Here is a 21,829-nt window from a genome sequence, read left to right as displayed (position 1 = left end):
GAGAGAGAGAGAGAGAGAGAGAGAGAGAGAGAGAGAGAGAAAGATAGAGAGAGAGAGAGAGAGAGAGAGAGAGAGAGAGAGAGAGCTTTTGCCAGCTTTAAATAAGAACCTTTCATGTATTTTTGGCCTTATAACCAATTTTCATTGGCCTGGAATTCAATATTACATGATAAATCCCCAGATCTGAGGGATACTGCTTCATTTCTTCCAAAATCAGGAATCCCAATCCCTTACTCTCAATATTGATTTTTATTTCTCTCTCCTCTTTCTGGAGCTCTGGTAGATTTTGCTTACAGTTCTCCCCAACCAAAGAAACTGGAGGATGATATGCACATTGAGTTCACAGGTGATTACTAGAATTCCCAGCTGCCCCAGCAAGCCAATAAGAATGTGTCAGGCTCTGTAATGGCTGCCTGATGGAAAAGAATGAACTCTGAAAAATGAAAACAGTTGGAAATATGGGTTGGTGGTTAAAACTACTTATTAGATGTAGCTGAAAAACTTATGAAGGGCAGTTTCATCCCTACCCAGTTTCTAGTAGAAAGGAACTGTGTAATTTACAGTTTGTGCCACAGGCCAAGAGGAGTCCAGAGAAGTACAAGAAAAGGGGTTGGATACATGGCAAAGGAAAAATTAAGTCTGAGTTTTGGGTCAGAGCATTTGGAATCTGGAAGGAGGAAGACAGAAAATGACAGAGAAGTTGTTAAATGAGCCTGAGTATCTGTGGCCAACCAGTCCAGGACTCAACCTGCTTCAATCTGGCACATGAAGATAGAATGACTAATGGTAATAATGCTAGGACTCTGGTATCTCTCATAGTAGGTTTTCTGGTTCATTCTATGACTCCAAAGAAATCCCCTCAACATCCTTCTCAGTAGGGTACACTAGGTTGGGGGACAGATGATCCTTTCAAATAAAAACTCTTCCCATCTGGGTGAGGGTAAGCCATTTAATTGCTCTGAGCCTCAGTTCCTTCATCTGTAAAATAAAAGGGGTGAGAATAAAGAACTTCCTGATAGTCATTCCAGGGACAGCTAGGTCGTGGAGTGAACACCAGGCTTGAAGATAGGAATTCTCATCTTCCTAAGTTCACATCTGATCTCAATCTCTTACTAGTTATGAGATTCTGGGCAAATCAATTAACTCTATGTGCCTGATTCCTTCATTTGTAAAAGTGAGCTAGAGAAGGAAGTGGCAAACCACTATTTTTGCCAAGAAAACTTCAAATGGGGTCATGAAAAGTTGGGCACAATTGAAATAACTGAATATCCCCTCTAGGTTTATTATGGGGCTTCTATAGAATTCCTTGACAATGTATCATTCAATCTCTGCTAGAACACTTTCACTAATGTGGAACTCACTACCTCTTCTCTAATGGCTAGGAACCTTCTCCTGACAATGAGCCTAAATCTTGGCCTCTGCCATTTCAATTACTTTACCAATAAACATTTGTCAAACACTTATCACCTTGTTCTGTTTGTTTGGATTATTAGCCAAGATTGCCTCTTCTACAAGACAACCAATCCTTCAAGCACGTGTATACTTACTTCCATGAGAAACTAGATCCCTAGAATATTGGAACTAGAACGATCTTCTCAAATATGCCTCTCATTTCAGAAATGAGGATAAGTCAAAGCGCTTTATCTAACATTCTACAGAAACCGGCAAGGAATAGAGCTAACATTTGAAGTCAGGTTTTCTTTCCCCAAATTCACATTTTTCCACTAGACTATATAAGCGAGGCTATAGAAGCATTTTCAGGCCAGCAAGGGTGGTGCAGTAGATAAAGTATGGAGTTTGGAGTCAGGAAGACCTGAGTTCAGATCCAGTCTCTGATACTCACTAGCTGTATGATGCTGAGCAAATCATTTAACCCTGTTTGCCTCACTTTCTTCATCTGTAAAAAGAAGGAAATGGTAAACCACCCCAATATCTTTGCCAAGAAAATGCTGAATGTGGTCACAAAGAATCAGACATGACTGAAAATGACTGTGTAGTAGAACAATTTTCAGTTCATGTATGACTTGGAGTAGAGAAAAGAGCTGAGTCAGTAAACTCCCAGTCAAGTGAACTTGCTATAGTATCACCATATCAACCCTATTTTATAACTCAAAGCAACAAGACTGATTCCATGAGGCACCTGAGATGATATCTCATCACTCTGGAGTGTCCCTCTTAAAACAATCAAGGGGAACCACAATCATTTAATGACATCTTGACTTTTCCCAATGTACATCTCTCTTTCTCTCTGTAAAATAAGAATGATTGCATCTGAAGAATGTTAACAGATTTAATTAACTCAGGATTACAATCTATATACCTTTCCAAAAGGAACTACATTAATGAAATGATCAATATCTTAAACCATTGAGGGAGAAGGGAACCATACGAGAAGACAAGGATTAGGGAGGGACATGATCTCAGTTTTTTAATATTTTTTAAAGATTGTCATGTGGAAGGGAGGTAGATTTTATCCATCATGGTTCCAGAAATAGGAACAACAACTAAGAGTTACAAGGAAACAGATTCTAGATTTTTAGTTCAATATAAGAAAAAAATCACCTGATATTTAGAGATATCCTAAAATAGAATAAGGATGAATTTGACATCTCTGAAGGTTAGAGACTGGAGGATCACTTAATGATTATAGAAATTAATGCATTAGAGCAGGTAGGTGACTTGGTGGATAGAGAGCCAGGCCTGGAGACCAGGTGTTCTGGATTTAAACACTTCCTAAGATGGAAGATAAAGGAGGAAGGAAAGAAGGCAGGCAGGCAGGCAGGAAGGAAGGAAGGAAGGAAGGAAGCAGGGAGGGAAGGAGGAAGAGAGTGAGGAAGTGAGGAAGAAAGGATAAAGAAAGAAAAATCCATGCATTGTTGGGGGTTGAGGGTTGGAGGGCAATAGATTAGATGACCTCTAAGATTCCTTCCAACTTGGGGTTCTAGAAAATTTCAATGTCTGGGATTAAATAATGAGGTTTAAAAAATATTTTCTGTTTGAAGTGTTAGTTTTGCAAACTGCATTTCTTGCTTTTCAAAGGCATTATGGTGTGGTGGATTGAGAATGAAACTTAGGAGCCAGAAAGTCCTGGGTTAAAATTCTATTTTTGACATTTACCAGCTGTGTGATCCTAGGCAAAGTGGTCTGTACTTCACTTTCTTCTTGTATAAAATGAGGGAGTTGGACTTAATGGCCCCTAAGATACCTCTAACTCTCTTTTTCAAAAATGGCTAGTGATACTCAGACATAGATGTTTAAATTTTCAGCTACATAATGACAAACTGATATAACATCATTATTACTGAGCTGGGAAAGTCTGGATATTCGTGCTTTATGTAAATGGATAATTACATATGAGAGGCACTAGTAATTAAACTAAAAGAAAAAGACACCTCGCTTAATTTAGCTTCCCTTTATTGGCCAGCTTCATTATCAGACGTTTATAAATTCATCAAAGTAATTTCACCTACTGAATGCTTAGAGATATACAATCTTTCCAAATTTGACCTAATAATTAGCACAATGATACCAAAGAAGCCCCCAAATGTTGTACAGCAATGTCCTTCTAGAAGGACACACAGGGAAGGTCCATCTGAGAACTGTCCTTCCTTGCCAGGCTCCTGTCTTCTTTTCAAAATCTTCACGAAATTTTTTGCTTTAAGACGACTTCAGAATCTTGGGAGGGACTTGTGAAAACCAGAATGGACCAAGGGAAAGAAACCAATCTGTTGGATACATTGCCAGAGAAGGCCTGATATAAATAGAGGCTAATGAAGGGAGTTGAACAGCATAATACTGAATAAGTTGTAAGGAAGATCTGAGTTCAAATTCTGATTTGGATATTTCCTAGCTATGTGACCTTGCATAAGTTATTTAACCTCGCTAAGCCTCAGTTCACCTATATGTAAAATGGGTCTAATGACAGCACCTACCTCACAGGGCTGTTATAAGAACCAAACTAGATAACATGTGTGCAGAGCTTTGCAAACCTTCAAGCAGTGTACAAATACTAGCCTTTATTATTTCCAGAAAACATTTTTTTCTTTCTCTTTCATTATTTAACTTATGGATCTCTGTGATACTCGTGCTTGGTAACCATGATGAACTCACTTATTTCATTCCTATTAAGCCTTCTACAAGTGCTCTACACACAGTAGGCTTTCAATGAATATTTGTGGATTAAACACATGATACCTGTATATTGGAAAATGAAATCACAAGTCTAATATCTCTTACTGGGAGACCAAAAGATCTACATATTTTTTTCTAGGTGGCCACGTACAAACTACTATGCCCTTAGAGGCTAGAGTAGAATATCAGAGAAGGAAATTACTTCCCTTCATTGCATATGGCATACCAAGCTTAGAGAGCAGCTTAGAAGGGATAATGACTGCCTGGTGTACGTTTGGGAAGCAGTCAGACTAGGTTCCTTCTTAGGATTTTGTAGGGTATTTTCAATTGGTTTTATTCTTCATGAAGTCTTTGCTCTACTGCTATGGAAGGGCCCCAACAGTCCCCAAGCTAAGTGTAAGGTAGAAAGAGAATTTTCTTTCTGTATCCTAGAAGGATTGAATTTTGCACCTCCTTTGGGGAGCTGATGACTGAGGGTCAAAAGGGCCTTGGACTGGCTTAAAAGAACTTCTGCAAATCCATGTTCTCTTCTTCACATTAAGGGGAGAAAGTTCCTCTTTGCTCTGCATTCTGATAAGATATCAAACTAAAAGGGGACTGAGGCTTGGTGGCCTGAGCGGTTCAAGCCCTTTCCCTGAGAAGGAGATCTGGGATGGGGATGGGGCTGGGCAGGGTGGGAATCATCCGATAGTCTAACTCATGCAAATGTTCCAGAACAGAGCTCTTTTTCATTTTCAAAACTCATCACTACTAAGGATCCCAAATTCACGACTTTACAGTTTGTTTTAGGAATTGAAAGTCTCCAAATGAATATTTATAATCCGCAAATATACAATCTGTAAAAACATCTGCAAACTCCCTGGGTTTATTTATTTAAAATATGTGTATGAGCCCCTTGGGCAGAGATTGCTTTATGCTTTGATCTAGTCAGTACCTTGGACACTTTCCTTGTTTAATGGAAATACATGATATTAACTTCAGTGGAAAATGATCTAGTGGAAAACAAATAGCCTGACTTAAAAAAAAAAAAGAAAGAAAAAAGCAAGACCATTTTCACTTTTAAAAATCCTTTACATTTCCATTACAAGCTTTTGTAAGAAGACGTTCATCACCTCTTTCCCTAGACAAATGGATCAAAGAGTTTTGGCATTAAAAAAAAATCCTGGGGAAATGATTAGTGCTTCATTAATATACATCAGGCCCTTCAACTTATGCATTCACTGATTCAAGAAAACTGCAAATTCTTCCTTCCCTAAACTTGCAAATAGGATGCAGTGTCAACAGACCCAGTCTCCCTCCTGGCATAAGAAACATGTAAACTGCTAAATTTTTATTATTCAGAGAGTTGGAAGCAGTCTGAGAACTTGTCTAGTCTGATATAGAGGAGAAAACTGAGAGCCACCGTAGGTCAATGAATTATCCAAGGTCATAAAGGAATTTAGTGTCAGAGTGTGACCTTTCCCAGGCATGTTGTCTACTCCTAGTCTGGGTACTTGGTTTCCTCAACTGCAAAATGGAGATAAGAGTAGGACCTACCTCCCAAGGCTGTTATAAGTCCATTTTTATGTCCTTCCAGCATAGTGCCTTAAAGGCACTCAGCTGATCTTTCTTGAATCCTTCATATGGACACACACAACCAAAGAACTCCTTGGAATCAATGGTACCATTTTATGTTCACATTTCCTTTCTACTAAATTCCACCAAAGAAATCAAGTCACTAACAAGCTAGTGAACACTATCATTTTGTTTCGGGAGATTTAGCAGCTAACACAGAAAAATGCCTCACTTCCAAATACTTCACCAGTTTGTGTTGGGGACAGTGGGAAATGAACAAGATACTTAGTCATTAGAAAAGATGAATATGAATATGTAAGGATTTTTTTTCATCAAAAAAGAAAATAAGGATAGCCAAGTATCTCAGTGGATAGAGAGCCAGAAGTCCTGGGTTCAAATCTGGCCTCAGACACTTTCTATCTGTATGATTCTAGGCAAGTAACAACCCCATTGCCTAGCCCTTACTGCTCTTCTGCCTTGGAACCTCTATTTAATATCAATTCTAAGACAGAAACTAAGGATTTTTAAAACAGAGAGAGAGAATGACAGGCTAGAACTGTGTTTGGTTGGTCCAATGTAGCTCTGACTCACTGGTTGCCCAGCTATTATATCTTTCATTGAAAGATATCAAGGGATCAAGTCCATATTTCCCCAGAGGATTCTGATTAAACTTTTTCATTCTAAACCTGGACTAGGTATAATTTTGGTGGGAGGAGATTGCCTGCAAAAAAGATGAATGGAAGGATTTCTGAATTTTTTATTTCTCTTGAACTGTCTTAAGGACTAAATCAGGCTACAGGAATTCTATCCTATTAGGGATATGAGTGCAATCCCACAGGATCTGTGGTTATAGCAGCTGATCCTAGATCCTTGACCCACATCTGCATGATGAAGGTACTCAAAGGAATCTGGACAAAATACGTATAATTTCTGGCTTTATGGTTTCATAGAGGGTCGTCTCTCTCTCTCCCACCTCCTCCACTCACAAAACAAACATGGTCTCCATTAAAAACCCATCAAATAGCTATAGAACGTGGCTGTTCTTCTCTCCTACTAGCACAGTGAGGACAGTCATAGAGTTTAGCCATGGGGAAGAATCTGAAAGAAGGGTCGGTATGCCAGCAAAGTTAGCTGGCTTGACCAGGAGAGCAAATCTTCTGTGCATGTCCCTAAAAGAAGCTCATGAGTCTGCAACCATGCTGGTAAGTAAGCCGTCTCTGCCCCCATGTTGGAATCCTGGCATTTGCCCCAGCCCTGAGAATTGGGCTGAGATATCTTTGTGTTTCTGGGTTAGCAGTAGCTAGTTACCTGACATACCATTGGAATGCTCTTCTTCTTCATCCTCATCTCTCCTTGCCAAAATCTTTTTTATACTTTAAGGTTTAATCCAAATACCATCTCCATCAGGCAGCCTACTCTTATTTCCACCAAACAGGATAAGATCTCTTCTTCCTTTGAACAGTTCTTGCACCAAACAATACTATGTAATTCTCCTATAATACTTGTGCCTGTCTCATGGCATGTTCCGCATTCTAACCAGGGCAAACTGCCAGATTACCCCATGCAAAATATAGCAGATGCTTTTCCATATTTCGCTTGTCACATGCTTCTTTGTATTATGGCTAACCACATATCTGTCTTTCCTCAAGGCCTTAATAATTCAGTAGAATATGTCACTTCTGCAATAAATCAAAATTGGATGCCAAATGTAATAATAAAAATTTTGGTTTGACAAAAATAATGGTTAAAAAAAAGAATTGTGGTCACCATTTATAAAAGTTAAAATTAAACTATGAGTCAGTAGACTTTTAGTAGCTTTATTTACAGCAAGGCAGAGATATTAAAGTGGGAAATATAGGAAGGAGATAGAAAATATCACCTAGCAAAAAATACCCTAAGTCTTAATCTTAGAGCTTCCAGACTGCGAATGTGAATCCAAATGTAAATTTCAACAGAATCCAAATTCTGGATCAGAAAGCCAAAATCCGAAGAGCCAAAGATGCTGAAAAACCTCCAAGAACCCTCAGCACACACGAGGACAAGACCTCCAAGAATCCCACCAGAGCTCACGCTGTCTAGGCTAAAGGCCACCAAGAAAAAGCCCAAGAATGAAGAGCCAAAAATCCAAGAATGAAGAGCCAAGCATGAAGAGAGCAAATCTCTCTCAGGGTCCCGCTTTTTTTACACTTTTCTCCACCCAACATATCTCTTTGTGACATCTCAGGAATCAATCACAGTCTTTCAATTTGCCTAGCACTGTCCAGTGGAGGGCAGTGCTTGTGACCTGTCAGGGCATGAACTTCCTTTGTTAGTGACTTACTAATGGTTAAGTAAGAATAGTTTAAATTCTTGATTGATTAACTTAAAATAGACAAAGGGAATAAAAATTCTCTTGCTATGCCCCTTAGTGCCTAGGACAGTGACTTGCTCATGGTCAGTATTAAGGAAATACTTCCTAAGTAATCAAAGTATTCCTAACTGGCAGTATATTTAAGCATCTAATCCAATTTTTGTATTTTGCACGTGAGAAAGCAAAGCCAGGAAAAGTGAATGATTTACCTAAGATTATAAACATAATTTGAAAGAGAGCCTGAAGGGCAGTAGGTGGCTTGATGGATAGAGAAGTTGAGAGGTCCTGGATTCAAATCTGAATTCAGACATTTCCTAGTTATGTGACTCTGAACAAGTTACTTAACCCCAATTGCCTAGCCCTTACCACTCTTCTGCTTTGGAACTGATACTTAGTATTGATTCTAAACAAAAGGAAAGGACTGAAATAAAAAAAATGAAACAGTAGGAAAGGGCTAGACTATGAAAAGGCTTTGAATGCCAAACAGAGGAACATTTTAGATTTTATCTTGGCAGCAAGAAAAAGCCAAAGGACAGTTAGACTATATCCTAATTTGCACGGATCCATTTCAAGCATGAATATCCATTTGGAGCTCTATCATCTGGCCAAGACACACTAAAAATTCCCTTTTGAGTGATGAGTCCTTCCTCTCCCATTTTTTGATACACTTCACCAGACCTTGGGACACCACCCCAGTTTGCACAATTTATTTGCCACAGTCAACCCAGATGATGCAGGTATCTTTCTGACATACTCTGAGAAGCATCCGAACATTATAGTGCACAGATACTGGGTATTCTGATTCCTTGGGAGTGGTGTTTGACAGGATCCCAGGTATAATTACAGCTTAAGATTCACAAGATGGCAGATATAGTTGGAAGGAACCAACCATTATGGCTTCCTACTTTACAGATGAGGAACTGAGGCTCCAAAAATTGGGGCAACTTGCCAGAGCTCACACAGCTAGTAAACAGAACAAGCAACCGACCAACCAAGGTCCTCAGACTCCATATTCAGTACTCATTCTATTATGCCTGGTGTCTCTTCTTGTATAATGGGGGATATAGTTGTGGCCATCCATGAATGATCAGATCATGCCAAGGAATAAAGATGAGAAAGAAGAATACACGAGAATCATGTAGCAAAGAGAGCTGAGGCAGGGAAGGATTGGGAGAGCCAAGGGAGACGAGGAATAGATACTCCCCTTCTCTGTGTGTGTCATTGGCACTGTCTTCCCAATGGTGACTTCAGAGTGAACAACTTCCCATCAGAAGTGGGACTAGACCTATGGTTTCAAGGATACAGTGAGTTCCTAGACAAGGATAGTCCCTCTACCAGTGGAAGCTGGCACCTTCTCTGTGACCTAAAATAATAGCATTGCCTAGGGCACAGAGAGGGTAAGAGATTTGTACTATCTGTCAAAAAAGAGTTCAAATTCAGGTCTTCCTGGCTTTCAGGCTAACTCTCTATTTACTAAGTCATGAGACCATTCACCAGGACAGAAGAATAATGTGAAAATGCAACCTTAAGGACATAGAGTCAGTTATCTATCAGTCAGTCTTTTCTGATTCTTTGTGATTTGGGATTTTCTTGGCAAAGATGCTGGTATACTTTTCCATTTCTTTCTCCATTTCATTTTACAGATGAGGAACTGAGGTAAACAGATTTAAGCGACTTATCCAGGGTCTCCCAGCTAGTAAGTGTCAGATTTGAACTCAAGAAGACATCTTCCTGCCTATAGGTCCAGCACTCTATCCACTGAGTACCCATATAGAGCCAGAGAGGTTCCCAATTCAGTTTGCATTTTCTAGTTCAGTTCAATTCTATGGAAGGTGTAAGGAATCTTGTGGAGAGGATCAATACTTAGCTAGAGGTTGAACTAGATAACTGCTGAGGTCCCTTCCAATTCCAAGTTTCTATAAACCTACCAATTCCTTTGGCTGTTCCTACAAAGAATCTTTTTTTTTTTAATTTAAAAATTTTTTAAATTAAAATTTTTTAAATTATGCCAGTTTTCTAGATGAGGTATGGTGAATTTAATCTCTACTCACCAAATTTAGTAATTTCTTATTATGTGCAATGCATGATGGTATGCACTTGAGGAGATACTAAAGGCAATTATGCTATGATTATTGCCCTCAAGGAGTTATTAGTCCAGTAGGTGGAGATGCAGATTCAGGAATATAATAAGTTATGTGAGGTATCCCTTCCATCTGGGAAGATCAAGAAAGGCTCCAGAGAGGGTCCTTGATGTGTCCCTGGGATGTCAACAAGAAGAGCTGAGACTGGGGGGAGGGCATTTTGGACACAGAATGATTGAGTAAAGGAAGAAAGGAATAAGCATCATTAATATAGGACCAGTTACTATATGAAGTAGTGCTTTACAAATATTATTTCATTTAACTCTCAATGACAATTCTGTAGGGTAGGTGCTTTTATTATTCCCATTTTATAGTTAAGAAAATAGAGATTAAGTGATTTTCCCAGAGGTATCTTGCTAATAAATGTAGTAGGTAAGAGAAAGGAAATTGGAAACTACAGGGCATGCTTGGAGGAATTTGAATACTCTTGTTTGGCTGGAGAATTAGAATAATAAATATGGATGAAAAATTAGTGTAGAACCAGTCATCGGGATGGGAGTGGGGAGGGACTTAAACTGAACTCCATTTTAACCAATTATCTATCCTAATCCAAGAGAGAAACAAGAAATATTTCCTGGCAAAATCAGTTGAGGGCAGGAGCTAGGTTACTTGGAAATGTGGTTATGTAAAAGATGTATGCATGTTTAGCATATGTTGGTGGTTTAGACTGGGGTAGGACCAGCTGGTAGAAATCTGTGCTTCTTAGAAATCTGAAGAGAAAACAATTTAATAGACCCTGCCCAGGATAGGCTTCTATTCTACTGGAATATGAAGAATAGACTGGATGGTGGAGACAGTTGAGGCGGGCATAGCTGAAGAAGCTACTGAAACACTTGGGGCTGGATAGTGGTGAGGACTTGGCCTTGGGTACTGGTAGGCAATATTGGGGGGGCAGGGAAATAGAAAGGAATGTATTCAATAGGCTTTATAGAAGTGGGACTGATAGAATTATTGACATTTATTGATAAGAAGGGAAGGTCAGAAGAGCCAAAGATTATTCCAGAGTTCTGAAGAGCTGAATGATGACAGCAACATCTTATCCAAGTTCTCCAACATAATGGACATTCTCATGGCCTAGATCATGCATTTTATCTTCCTCTTGGTGTCAATTTTTTTAAAACTTTATGTGGGATTTATTTTTTAGATGGGGGAGATAGGATCTAGATCTATAATTTAATCAGTGTTAAGAACTCTGGTTGTGGGAATTCTCTCCGTCAATGTAGATCAACAATTATTACTTGGTCCTTTTTTTAAAAAAAAGTTTACCTTCTGTCTTAAAAGCAATACTAGAATCTGCCTTGAGCAGTGGAGTGGACCTAGCAACATGAAAAGATCAATGAAGGGAGGAGAAGCTAGGTTATCTTGAAATGTGGTTATACAAGATACATGTAAATAAAACTCTTATCTAGGTATAACTACCCCTGCCTTTAGGATATGTACTAAGTATCTGTTCTAAGGTGGAAGAGTGGTAAGGGCCAGACAATTGGGATTAAGTGACTTGCTCAAGGTCACAAAGCTAGGAAATGTCTGAGGCCAGATTTAAACACAGATCGCCCTGATGCCAGGTCTGGAGCTCTATCCACTGTGTTATCTAGCTACCTATATAACTTAGTCAACAGAGTTGCTTGGAGCATTGAGAACTATAAGACATTTGATCATTAAATGTGCCTGAATGAATGAATGAATGGACAAATAAATCTGTGATGGTTTCCCAACATTTCCTTTTGACCTGAAGGACCCAACTGACTTATAGTTCCATTGGGAGAATCATGCCACAGACATACCGCCAGAAAGTTCCACAAACAGAGAAGGTAAATGAATTGAGTTCCAATAAACATTCTCTGCATCTCATGTAAATTCACGTTCACCGGTCAGCAAAGGCCATCACCTTTTGTCCTTTCCGGTGACACTGGCTTCATCGCTGCTCCTTTCACAACGCTCCATCTCCTGACTCTGGCTGCCTCTCATGTCTGACCCTTCTCACCTCTTTCTCCTGCCCTTCCTGGTTTCCTCCATCAAGTGCCAGCTAAAATCCTACCTTCTGTAAGAAGTCTTTCCTGATCCCCTTTCCTCTGCTTATTATCCCCCATTAATTCTGCAGGTAACTTGTTTGTACACAATTGTTCACATGTTTTCTCCCCCATACAATACTCAGTTCCTTGAGAGCAAGGTCTGTATTTTACCTTTCTTTGTCACCTTAACAATTAGCCCAGTGCCTGGCACGTAAAAGATAAATGAATTAAAGGGTCAAAAGGAAGAGTTAACCATCTTTCATGCAGATCCTAAAAGTGTTAAACCAAGTTTGTGTGAACTATCAAAAACAAATCTTTCCTATGTGGAGCTTGAAATCATCTTTCAACTATTACCTGAGAGGGAATTTAAAATATGAAGTTTGACTTTATCTTCAATCTGTGTGTGTGTGTGTGTGTGTGTGTGTGTGTGTGTGTGTGTGTATTCTGCAACAATTTCCTCCTCCTTTTATGAGCCCTATTGATGTCACACAAGATGGATGAAATGTACCCACTTAGAGGGATTCTGATAGAGACAATTGTTGGCTGACCTGCTGTCGAATTTGCGGGCTGCCTGGTGTAGGACACATTAAATGTTGGTTCTTCAACTAGTGGTGGAGGGTACATCCTCCTGCGGATGAAGAAGCCAGCTCCACAGCAGAAGAGAACGCCCATCATCAGTAGAAACCTGAAGGAAGAAGAAGACAAAAAACATGAGTTGGCATGGGATCTGGGTTGGAGTTGGGGGAGGCAGGTGTCGCTGGAAAGGTGAGACCTAGGATGCTCCTGAAAGCTCAAGATCTCAGTCCCTCGAAAAGTATCTTTGCTCCAGCACCGAATTTTCTGGGGACACAGGCATTGTCAACACAATCTATCAGAAAGACTACCTTTGGAGAAGAGGGGTATAGGGGATCCAGAATCCTGGCAGACTCATAGTGTTTTATTCTTAGCAGTTGTACTGTCTTGTCCCAAGAAAACATGTAGGGCAATGCCCAGGTTCCGAGGTGTTCTTGATCCTTGGGATCTAGAGCAGGGGTTGCTAGGCAACATTATGTGATGAACTTTGCCTGGCTTGGGAATACTAAGCCAGACTTCTCTGCCCATTCATCTGGCCTCTGGACTAATGTCACCAGCCCAATTGTGAAACTCTGACTCGAGCACAAACTTAAATGGCAAGAAGATGGCAGGCCTTAAAGAAATGACTAGTGATAAACTCTCTCATCTTTTCCTTTGACCCTCAGTTTTAAGATTTAAAAGAATTCAAAATTATTATTTATATCTTTTGCCTTCATATCATCTTCATTGCTAAATATATTCTTGCCCTTCCCCAATAACAAAAGAAGGAAGAGATTTAAAAAACTAGTTCAGCAAAATTAACCAAGACATCAACTGAGTTAGTCGGTAAGCTCAAAGATTTTAAATAATCAAATATGAGAGCACATTTATCATACCATGTTTGGATTCACTCTTCTCTAAAACAAATCAATCTTGTTGCCTACCCAACTTTCCATTCTCCAGTTACAAAGGTCAATCAATATAACTGCCCACATTTCTCTCTGCCTTGCCTCACCTCTTAAGGGGAAAGCTCCTTCATTGAGAAAAGTGAAGGCCCTTTTTATTGAGAAACAATGATTTTAATTGATCACCTGAAATTACAAATATGTGTTTGTTTAAACACATATTGATATATAGTATTCATTGATAAAAACCTCAGAAATTGGGCCAAGGGATCATAGATTTAGAGTTGGAAAGGAAGGTTAGATCAACTAATGCACTGTTTGGTGGAGCTGTGATCTGAAAAAACCATTCTGGAGAGCAATTTGGAACTATACTCAAAGGGCTATAAAACTGTGTAGACCCTTTAATCCACTACTAGTTCTGTATTACAAAGAGATTTAAAAAAAATAAAAGAGAAAAGGACCTATCTGTACAGAAACATTTCTTACAGCTTTTTGTGGTAGCAAAGAATTAGAAATTGAGGGGTTGTCCATCAGTTGAGGAATGGCTGAACAAGTTGTGGTGTTTGACTATAAAGGAACACCATTGTGCTATAAGAAATGATGAGCAGGATCACTTCAGAAAAAAATGGAAAGACTTACATGAACTGCTACAAAATGAAGTGAATAGAACCAGAACATTATATACAGTAACAGAATAATTTTTGATGAACAACTGTGAATGACCTATTTATTCTCGGCAATACAATGATCCAAGACAATTCCAGAGATTCCTGATGAAAAATGCCATCTGCTTTCAGAGAAAGAACTGATGGAGTCTGAATACAGACCAAAACATAATAGGGAGTGAGGGGGAAGGAGGGAGAGATTTTGGAAGTCAAGATGTAAAAAAAAAATCAATGTTATAAGTTGTTTTTACATGTAATTGGTGAAAATAAAAGATTATTTAAATTTTTTTTAATAAAAGCTTTTCAGGGGGCACCTAGGTGGCTCAGTGGATTGAGAGCCAGGGTTAGAGATGGAAGGTTTGGGGTCCAAATTTGCTCTCAGATACTCCCCAGCTGTGTGACCCTGGGCAAGTAACTTAACCTTCCTTGCCTAGCTCTTATCATTCTACTGCCTTAAAACCAAAAGGAAGGTAAAAAATAAAAGTAAAAGATTTTTAATTCCTTAAAAAAAAAGAAGCCATAGTCCAATCTCTCATTTTATGGATGAGTAAACTGAGGCAGGAGTGAAGTGATTTGCCTAGGGTCATGTAGGTTGCAAATGTCTGAGATAGGATTTTATACTATGTCATACTATGTCTTCCTGATACAAAGTTCCCTTGCTTTATCTTCTAATCCTAATAGTCATCAGGAAACAATGGATGAGAAGAAAAAAACATAGCAAGCATTCTCCCAAAATGGATAGAATTAAACCAATGCACTATAGTTTGGTGGGAAAAGCATAAGCCTGAAGTAAAAGTCCCATGTTCCTGTCTGAACTCTGTCATTTCCTAGCTATATAATCGTGGGCAAATAATAGTACCTCAGTTTTTTTATGTGAAAAATGGGGGCTTAAAAATCTTGCACTTTCTGCCTCATTGGGTTATTCGTAAATGTCAAAGCACAATGGAAATTTAAAGCATTCTTATCCCCAGCTTCTACTCTTCCAAGTTAGACCACAATGGTGATTGGGCTTGATAGACTACATGAAATATTCTCAAGAACCAGATGCATTCCCAAATCATCACAATTAGTGGGTACTTTGCAATATTTGGCTCCCACAATTGGCCCACATCATGTTCTGGAGCAGCTATCTACTCTAAAGAAGTTACAAAAACTGAAGAAAACAGCAACAAAGAAGACTTTGTAGAAAAGTTCTGATGAAGTCAAATGGAAATCACGAAACTGCGGTGAGAATTTTCATCACAAATCTGTCAGCCCTAGTCAAGGAGTGGAGCAGCCACAGGCCACGATGGATCCGTGGCTGGGGAAAGGCTTTCAGGATACTCAACCAAAACCTAATGTGTTTTTTCACTTTGCTTTCTGATCTGCCCTGTTTTATACAATCCAGGGACGTGAATCCCACTGATAAAGATACTGGGATCCCAGAATGTCAGTGCTGTTCCTTGAAAGCCTCATGTCTCTAGAGAGGACTCCATGATAAATTGTATGAGCTCCGTTGGGCTAGTTTGAGAAAAATGTAACACCTGAGTGAAAGATTAGAGTTGCCAGTGATTTCTGCTCAGGTGACAGCAGATCCAGAAATGCAGTAGTTACCAGCACTGCTCTTGAAGTCAGAAGACCAGAGTTGAGGTTCAGTTTCTGACACTCAGTAGTTATTTGAGCATGGTCAAGTGCTCTGAGTCTCTCGGTTTCATTTTCTGTAAAATGGGGCTAATAATGTTCATGCCATCTCCTTTCCAGATGGGGAACTTTGCCTTACAAATTAATTAAATAATTAAATGTTATTAATTGAATAATCAACACAATATATTAATATAATACATATTAATTCAAACAATTAAATTATTCATTAAAAGAATCCACTAAAGAAGCAAATGGCAACTCCCTCCAGTACCCTCGCCAAGAAAACCCTATGGATAGCTATGGTTCATGGGATCACAAAGAGACTGATATCTCTGAATGACTCAACAGCAACAACAAGGTATTATTATATAATACATTATTGTGTTAACTATGTAATCATCATGTTGAAATAATAGATATAGAGCTAGAAGGGAGAGTGGAATTTGTTTAACCAAACTCCTTCATTTCCCTTTCATTCATTATCAATCCTTCTGCTCAACATTCATGGGGATAAGACATCCTAAATGGAATTTGTAACAAATGACGAGAGGCAGCATAGTGGAGGAAAAGGGGACTTGGGTTTGGAGTTGGGAGGATCTGGATCTAAATCTCAGTTCGGTCCCCTCCTCCCTGTGTGACCTTGGGCAAGTTCCTTTAGCCTTGGTATCCTCATCAGCAAAATAAAGGGAGTTGTTTCTCCATGGCCTCTACGGTCCCTTCCAGCTCAGAATCCATCATCCCATGATATCCAGTTATGATTCTTTCCTTGATAGGAGCCCCAGCTTACTTCAGTTTATCCTCTTTCAGATGACATTCCTCCATGCCCCAATAGGTGAAACAAGACACTGTCAGATCCATCGGAGGAACTAAGAAAATTCATACTAAGACTTGCTGTGGATTTCTTCAGCTGAATTGTTTAAAAGAGAAGGATACAGCAGGCTGGAGACAGGGCCAGCTAGCAACTATCAAGAGAGAGAGAGTTATTGGGCTGAGATGCTTGTCAGTAGATATGGTCGCTCATTCTTGAAGGCGAGAGTCCTGAGCAGAATGCATTTGAAAAATAAGTTGATGAAGGGAAGGAGAATGTGAAGATGAAAAATGGGAGGGAAGAAAGAGATAAGGGAGATCTGAGAGGAGGGCAGAGGGAGTTTAATAAGAAGCTATCATTCTTTGAAGTGCTGTGAGTTATGGGATAGATTGTTTGTGAGATATTCCTTTTCATTGTTAGTCCTGTCTTGGAGGCCTTCCCAGAATTCAGAGGAGTGAATGTACCTTTTCTATCAGTCTATTGTACTTTGCGATCCGATCCGGCATACAGGGGAGACCAGCCCTTTGTTCTCTTTCCCAATAAATGGGTATACTTCCATAAGATGTGAGCTGCATTTTCTAACCAAGGGTAGTACTTCTCCCTCTTGCTTTTTGGATTTGAATCAAAGATGGGTGACCTCCTTAAAGTGAAGCCAGAAAATTTCCTGGACAATTAAAGTGGGCGAGGGAAACCATGCTACCTAGAAGCTGAGGCTCAAAGGATGTCACTGTAGCCACAGCTCTGGATTAGCAATGTTTTTTGGCACAATTTTGGACAAAGACTGAGTATGTTTAGTATATATAATTGATGTGGGAGCAGCCCACAAAGATGACTAGCTCTAATGGTACTGAGACCAAAGGGACAATGCGGGAATAAGAAGAATCAGAGGGTACTTTCCTGATTGGGGGGGTGGCAATGGCAGTGGCAGCTGTGGCGGGCTGGGATCTCCAGGGGTATTGGAAAAAAAGAGAGTTTGGGAGTCAGAAAGGCTCAGTTTGAATTTGGCTTTAACTCTAATAATTCCTATGACTGTGGCCAAATCCTGTAACTTTTCTGAGCCTCAACTTCTTCATCTGTCAATTGAGAATGTTTGTAACTATACTGCCCACTTTGCAAAGTTGCTGTGAGAAAAGTCCCCAGTATAAATGAATGAAAAGGCTTTTAGTAAGCTTTTTTTATGTGCCAAGTGCTATGCTAGGTACCAAGGATACAAATATAAAGCAAAAATTGTCTTTCGCTTTAAGGAGGTTACCTTAACAGAAAAGTTATAGGAATGTAGATAGAAATGTAGGAAGTAGAAAAACCAAAACCAAGGCAATGGCAGAGTTGATTTGATTATGGTTCTAGAACTGGGAGGAGTGGGAGAGGACATGCGTGAAGGGGTGCTTGAGAAGCCTGTGGAGGCCTGGCCAAAGAAGAGGGAATGCAGTTTAAGGAACCATGGCTTTCCTAAAATAGTGTCCTGAGGAGCCATCTATCAAGAGAGTGGGGCCCCAGGAGGGAAGTTCTTCTAGGGGATGTTCTCTGATTTGGGCTAAAGGTGGTTGATGAGATAAGTGAAGAGGAGGAATATAATATCAGTAATCAATCAATCATCGTCTTCAAGTATTGCAGGGCATCTTCATTACAGTCCCATAGACATTACTTTACTACATATTTGTAGGTAGCTAGTGGTCCTTGTCCAGCAGATCCAATATCAGCAGAAAACAGGTCAAAGATTGCTGCTATGCTATGGGCTCTGACACACCTCCTCTGTACCCCCTATCCCGGGATTTCTCTCTCTCTCTGGTAGGAGAGGGTAGGAGGTAGCCATTGGAACATTCTTCTAAGATCTTCTAGTTAAGGAAAGGACAGAGAACAGCACCTTATCATTTCCCACCTGGCTGCAGGACTTCATCATGCCCCACTGCCAGATAGCCTCCATTTCCACGCTTCCCTCCTTAGTTTACCAACTTCTTTTATGTGCTTTTATGTCTTCTCCCTTTAGATTGTGAGCTTGTTGGGAACAAGAACCATTTTATGTTTCTCGGTGCATAGTAAATGCCTCATAAGTATTTACTGGTCTTGTATATTGTAACATGGAAAATGGCAAGGTGGAATTCCTGCAAGATACAGGGTCAAGCCTCACCCAGAATTCCACCCTGCCATTTTCCATGTTACAATACTTGATGACTATCTAAGAGGTCTTCCTATTTCTTCAGGGCACATCTGTGTTCAATGTTGGTGTCACAAAGTACAAAAAAATTCAAGTTAGAGGACCTATTTTTGAATTCCTACTCTGCTAGTTACTACTGTGGGACCCTGGCAAGACACAGCCTCAATGGGCCCTAGTTTCCTCACTTTAAAATGAGAGAGGGGGAGGTTGGACTAAATAATCTTTAAAGTTCCTTCCAACTCCAAGTAGCATGATCCCTGTAAGAATCCTGACATAAAAGCAGTGAGGCAACTCTCAACTCTAATAAAAGCTCATCCCAGACTTGGGGTAAATTGGCCCCATCTATATTTTATGGTAACATTTCTGTACATCTTGACCAACTTCTTCTTTTTTCTTTTTTTAATCATTATCTTCTCTCTTCGAATCAATGCTGTGTATTGTTCCAAGGCAGAAGAGCAATGGAAGTTAAGTGACTGGCCAAGGGTCACACAACTAGAAAGCATCTGAGTCCGCATTTGAACCCAAGTCTTCCCATCTCTAGACCTGGCCCTCAATCCACTGAGCCCCCTAGCTGCCCTCATTGGTCAACTTCTTTACAAAGAACTCCCATCATCTTGTTCCTCTATCTGGTTTCTGATCACATTAACCTATAGGTTAATTAACCTATAGGATCACATTAACCTATAGGTTAATTAACCTATAGGATCAACAGATCAAAGGCAGCCAAATATCTCTGCCAGGTTTTGCTGCCTTCTTCTGGAATCAGTCAGTAAAAGTGGCTCAATATAGGAAAGAGCACTGACTCAGTTGTCAGAGGGTCTGAGTTCAAATCCTGCCTCTGATGTCTATTACTTTAGGCAAGTCCCAACTTTAATTTACTCATTTGTAAAATGAGGGGCTGGACTTGATGGTCTCTGAGGTTCCTTCTAGCTCTAGATCTATGATCCTATGAGCCAAAGGCCAAAGGGATGCTGCTGTGGTTTAAAAGATCATCATGATTTCCCCAGACTACCTTTGAATCAGGCATCACATCTACAAAGGTACTTTCTCCCTGCTTCCCTTCCCAGATAACAAAAGCTTTTTCAGGGCATGGACTGTTTCATTTTTGTATCTGTATTCCTCAAAACTAGCCTAGTACCAGGCATGTATCAGAAGCTTAATAAATGCTTGTTGAATGAACAATGATTCACATTTGTATCCCACTTTTGAGGTATATAAAAATGCTTTTCTGACAAGACACCTGTGAGATAGATGAATAAATATTAACCACCTTTTTTGCCTCAATGGATCTGTTTGTTTTTTTAATGCAATGGTGCAGTTGGCCCTCCCATCAAGGTCTTTGTGGCATCATAGGATCATGCATCTATAGTTGGAAGGGAATCCCAAAGGCCATTTAGTCCAACCACTTCATTTTACAGATGAGGAAACTGAGGTCGGACCAAGGTAGACAGAGATTAAATGACTCACCCAAGTTACACAAATGGCAAAGCTTGAATAACCCAGGCCCTCTGACTCCAACTCCACCTCCCTCTTTGCTCTACCACACTTTCTACTCTCCTTCATTCTGCCAGATTTCTAGTCCCTCAAAAGCAAGACAAAGTCTGTTATTGTGGCCACATCTCCATTTTACAGACATACATCCCTCTGCAGGCTGCACTGCTGAATCCTCCCCAGGGCTTTCTCTACCCTCGCATTCTGTATCTTCTCTCCATCATCTTTTTCCACCTGGTTTTCAGCTGCTTTTTATGGGTTATCTTTCTCCATTTAAAAATGAGCTCTTGAGGGCAAGGACTGTCTTTTTTTGCTTCTATTTGCATCTCTAGCACTGAGCCCACTGCCTGGTACATACCAAGTGCAAAATAAATGTTTGTAGGTTGATTGACTGACCAACTATGTAAACTCAGGTTTTGAGAGGTTGAGTTCATTTGGCCATAGTCCCAGAGCTAGTATTACAGTGTCTCTGTGAGCTAAGGGCCCAGCCAGCTCCAAAATTTTCTAATTTTTTGGATTTATGATCAACTAGTATTAAGGTCTAAGTATGTTGTCATTGCCAGGGTCATTTGTATTTGACTGGAACAAAATGCCCTAAATCAAAGAAACTAACTGGGATACACTGGGATACGTCAGACATCAAAGTGAGAGAAGGGCATTACAGAAGGAATGAGAGCCTGAAATCACCCCATCCTATGTGGGAAGCTGGCCCCTGTCACCTCAGGGGCTATGAGGAAGACCAAAGGAGACTGTAAATAGCACATTTAGCCAAGGCAGCAAGTAGGCATGACAGATGCCCTCCCTCAGGGTACTATAGCAGTTTCTAAAACGAGTTTGCCTCAAATAAATATTTGAGGCAAAAGAGAACCTGTTGATGGGAGAGGAGATTAAGTGAACCAAGAGTTCCTGGATAACTAAATAAGAGAGGTCCCATTTCTCTTTCTGGAACTTCCCTTGATCACACAGATTGGGGGTGGGGTTCCCTATTGCCAGTGGGTAAAGGGAAAGTTCTGTGCAAATTGAAGTGGGACAAAAACTCTAAGGCTCCATGAGGTTTATCTCTAGTGATGGTGTAACCCAGGCCTTAACTACGACAGCAGAATAATTACAGAAAGGCAAAAAGTTAAGAGGAGGATGGAACTAAGGTAGTCGCTTGTAGGTATCTTCTATTCCCTGGGTTTTTGTGATACCATTCTCTTCTGCCTCTCCTCCTACCTATATGAATGTCCCTTCTTTATCTCCTTCAATGACTCACTTGAACAGTCCTTTTAAAGAGCAGGTTCTGCCAAGATGCATTTTTTTCATCTTTCTATCCCCAGCATTTAGCACATTGCTTGGTACCTAGTAGGGCCCATAATAAATGTTTGTGGCTCTATCCATTACCTTTTCGGGCATCTCACCCCCTTCAATAACCATTCTGTGCAGATGATTCTCAGATCCTG

The 21,829-nt window shown here is 40.0% G+C and overlaps 1 protein-coding gene across 1 annotated transcript in view; it reads right to left on the bottom strand.

Moving 5' to 3' along the window:
• The window catches only part of VOPP1 (VOPP1 WW domain binding protein), a 201,501-nt gene that overhangs the window by 19,365 nt on the left and 160,307 nt on the right, over positions 1–21,829 (bottom strand). The window contains exon 4 of the mRNA XM_044671058.1: positions 12,737–12,873. Coding sequence (XP_044526993.1) covers positions 12,737–12,873 — 137 coding nt within the window. The remainder of the gene's footprint in view (positions 1–12,736; positions 12,874–21,829) is intronic.

Source organism: Gracilinanus agilis, chromosome 1 (assembly GCF_016433145.1).
Source record: "Gracilinanus agilis isolate LMUSP501 chromosome 1, AgileGrace, whole genome shotgun sequence".
NCBI lineage: Eukaryota > Metazoa > Chordata > Mammalia > Didelphimorphia > Didelphidae > Gracilinanus > Gracilinanus agilis.
Note: the sequence above shows the minus strand (reverse complement) of the source record. Positions and strands in the feature narration are given on the sequence as shown.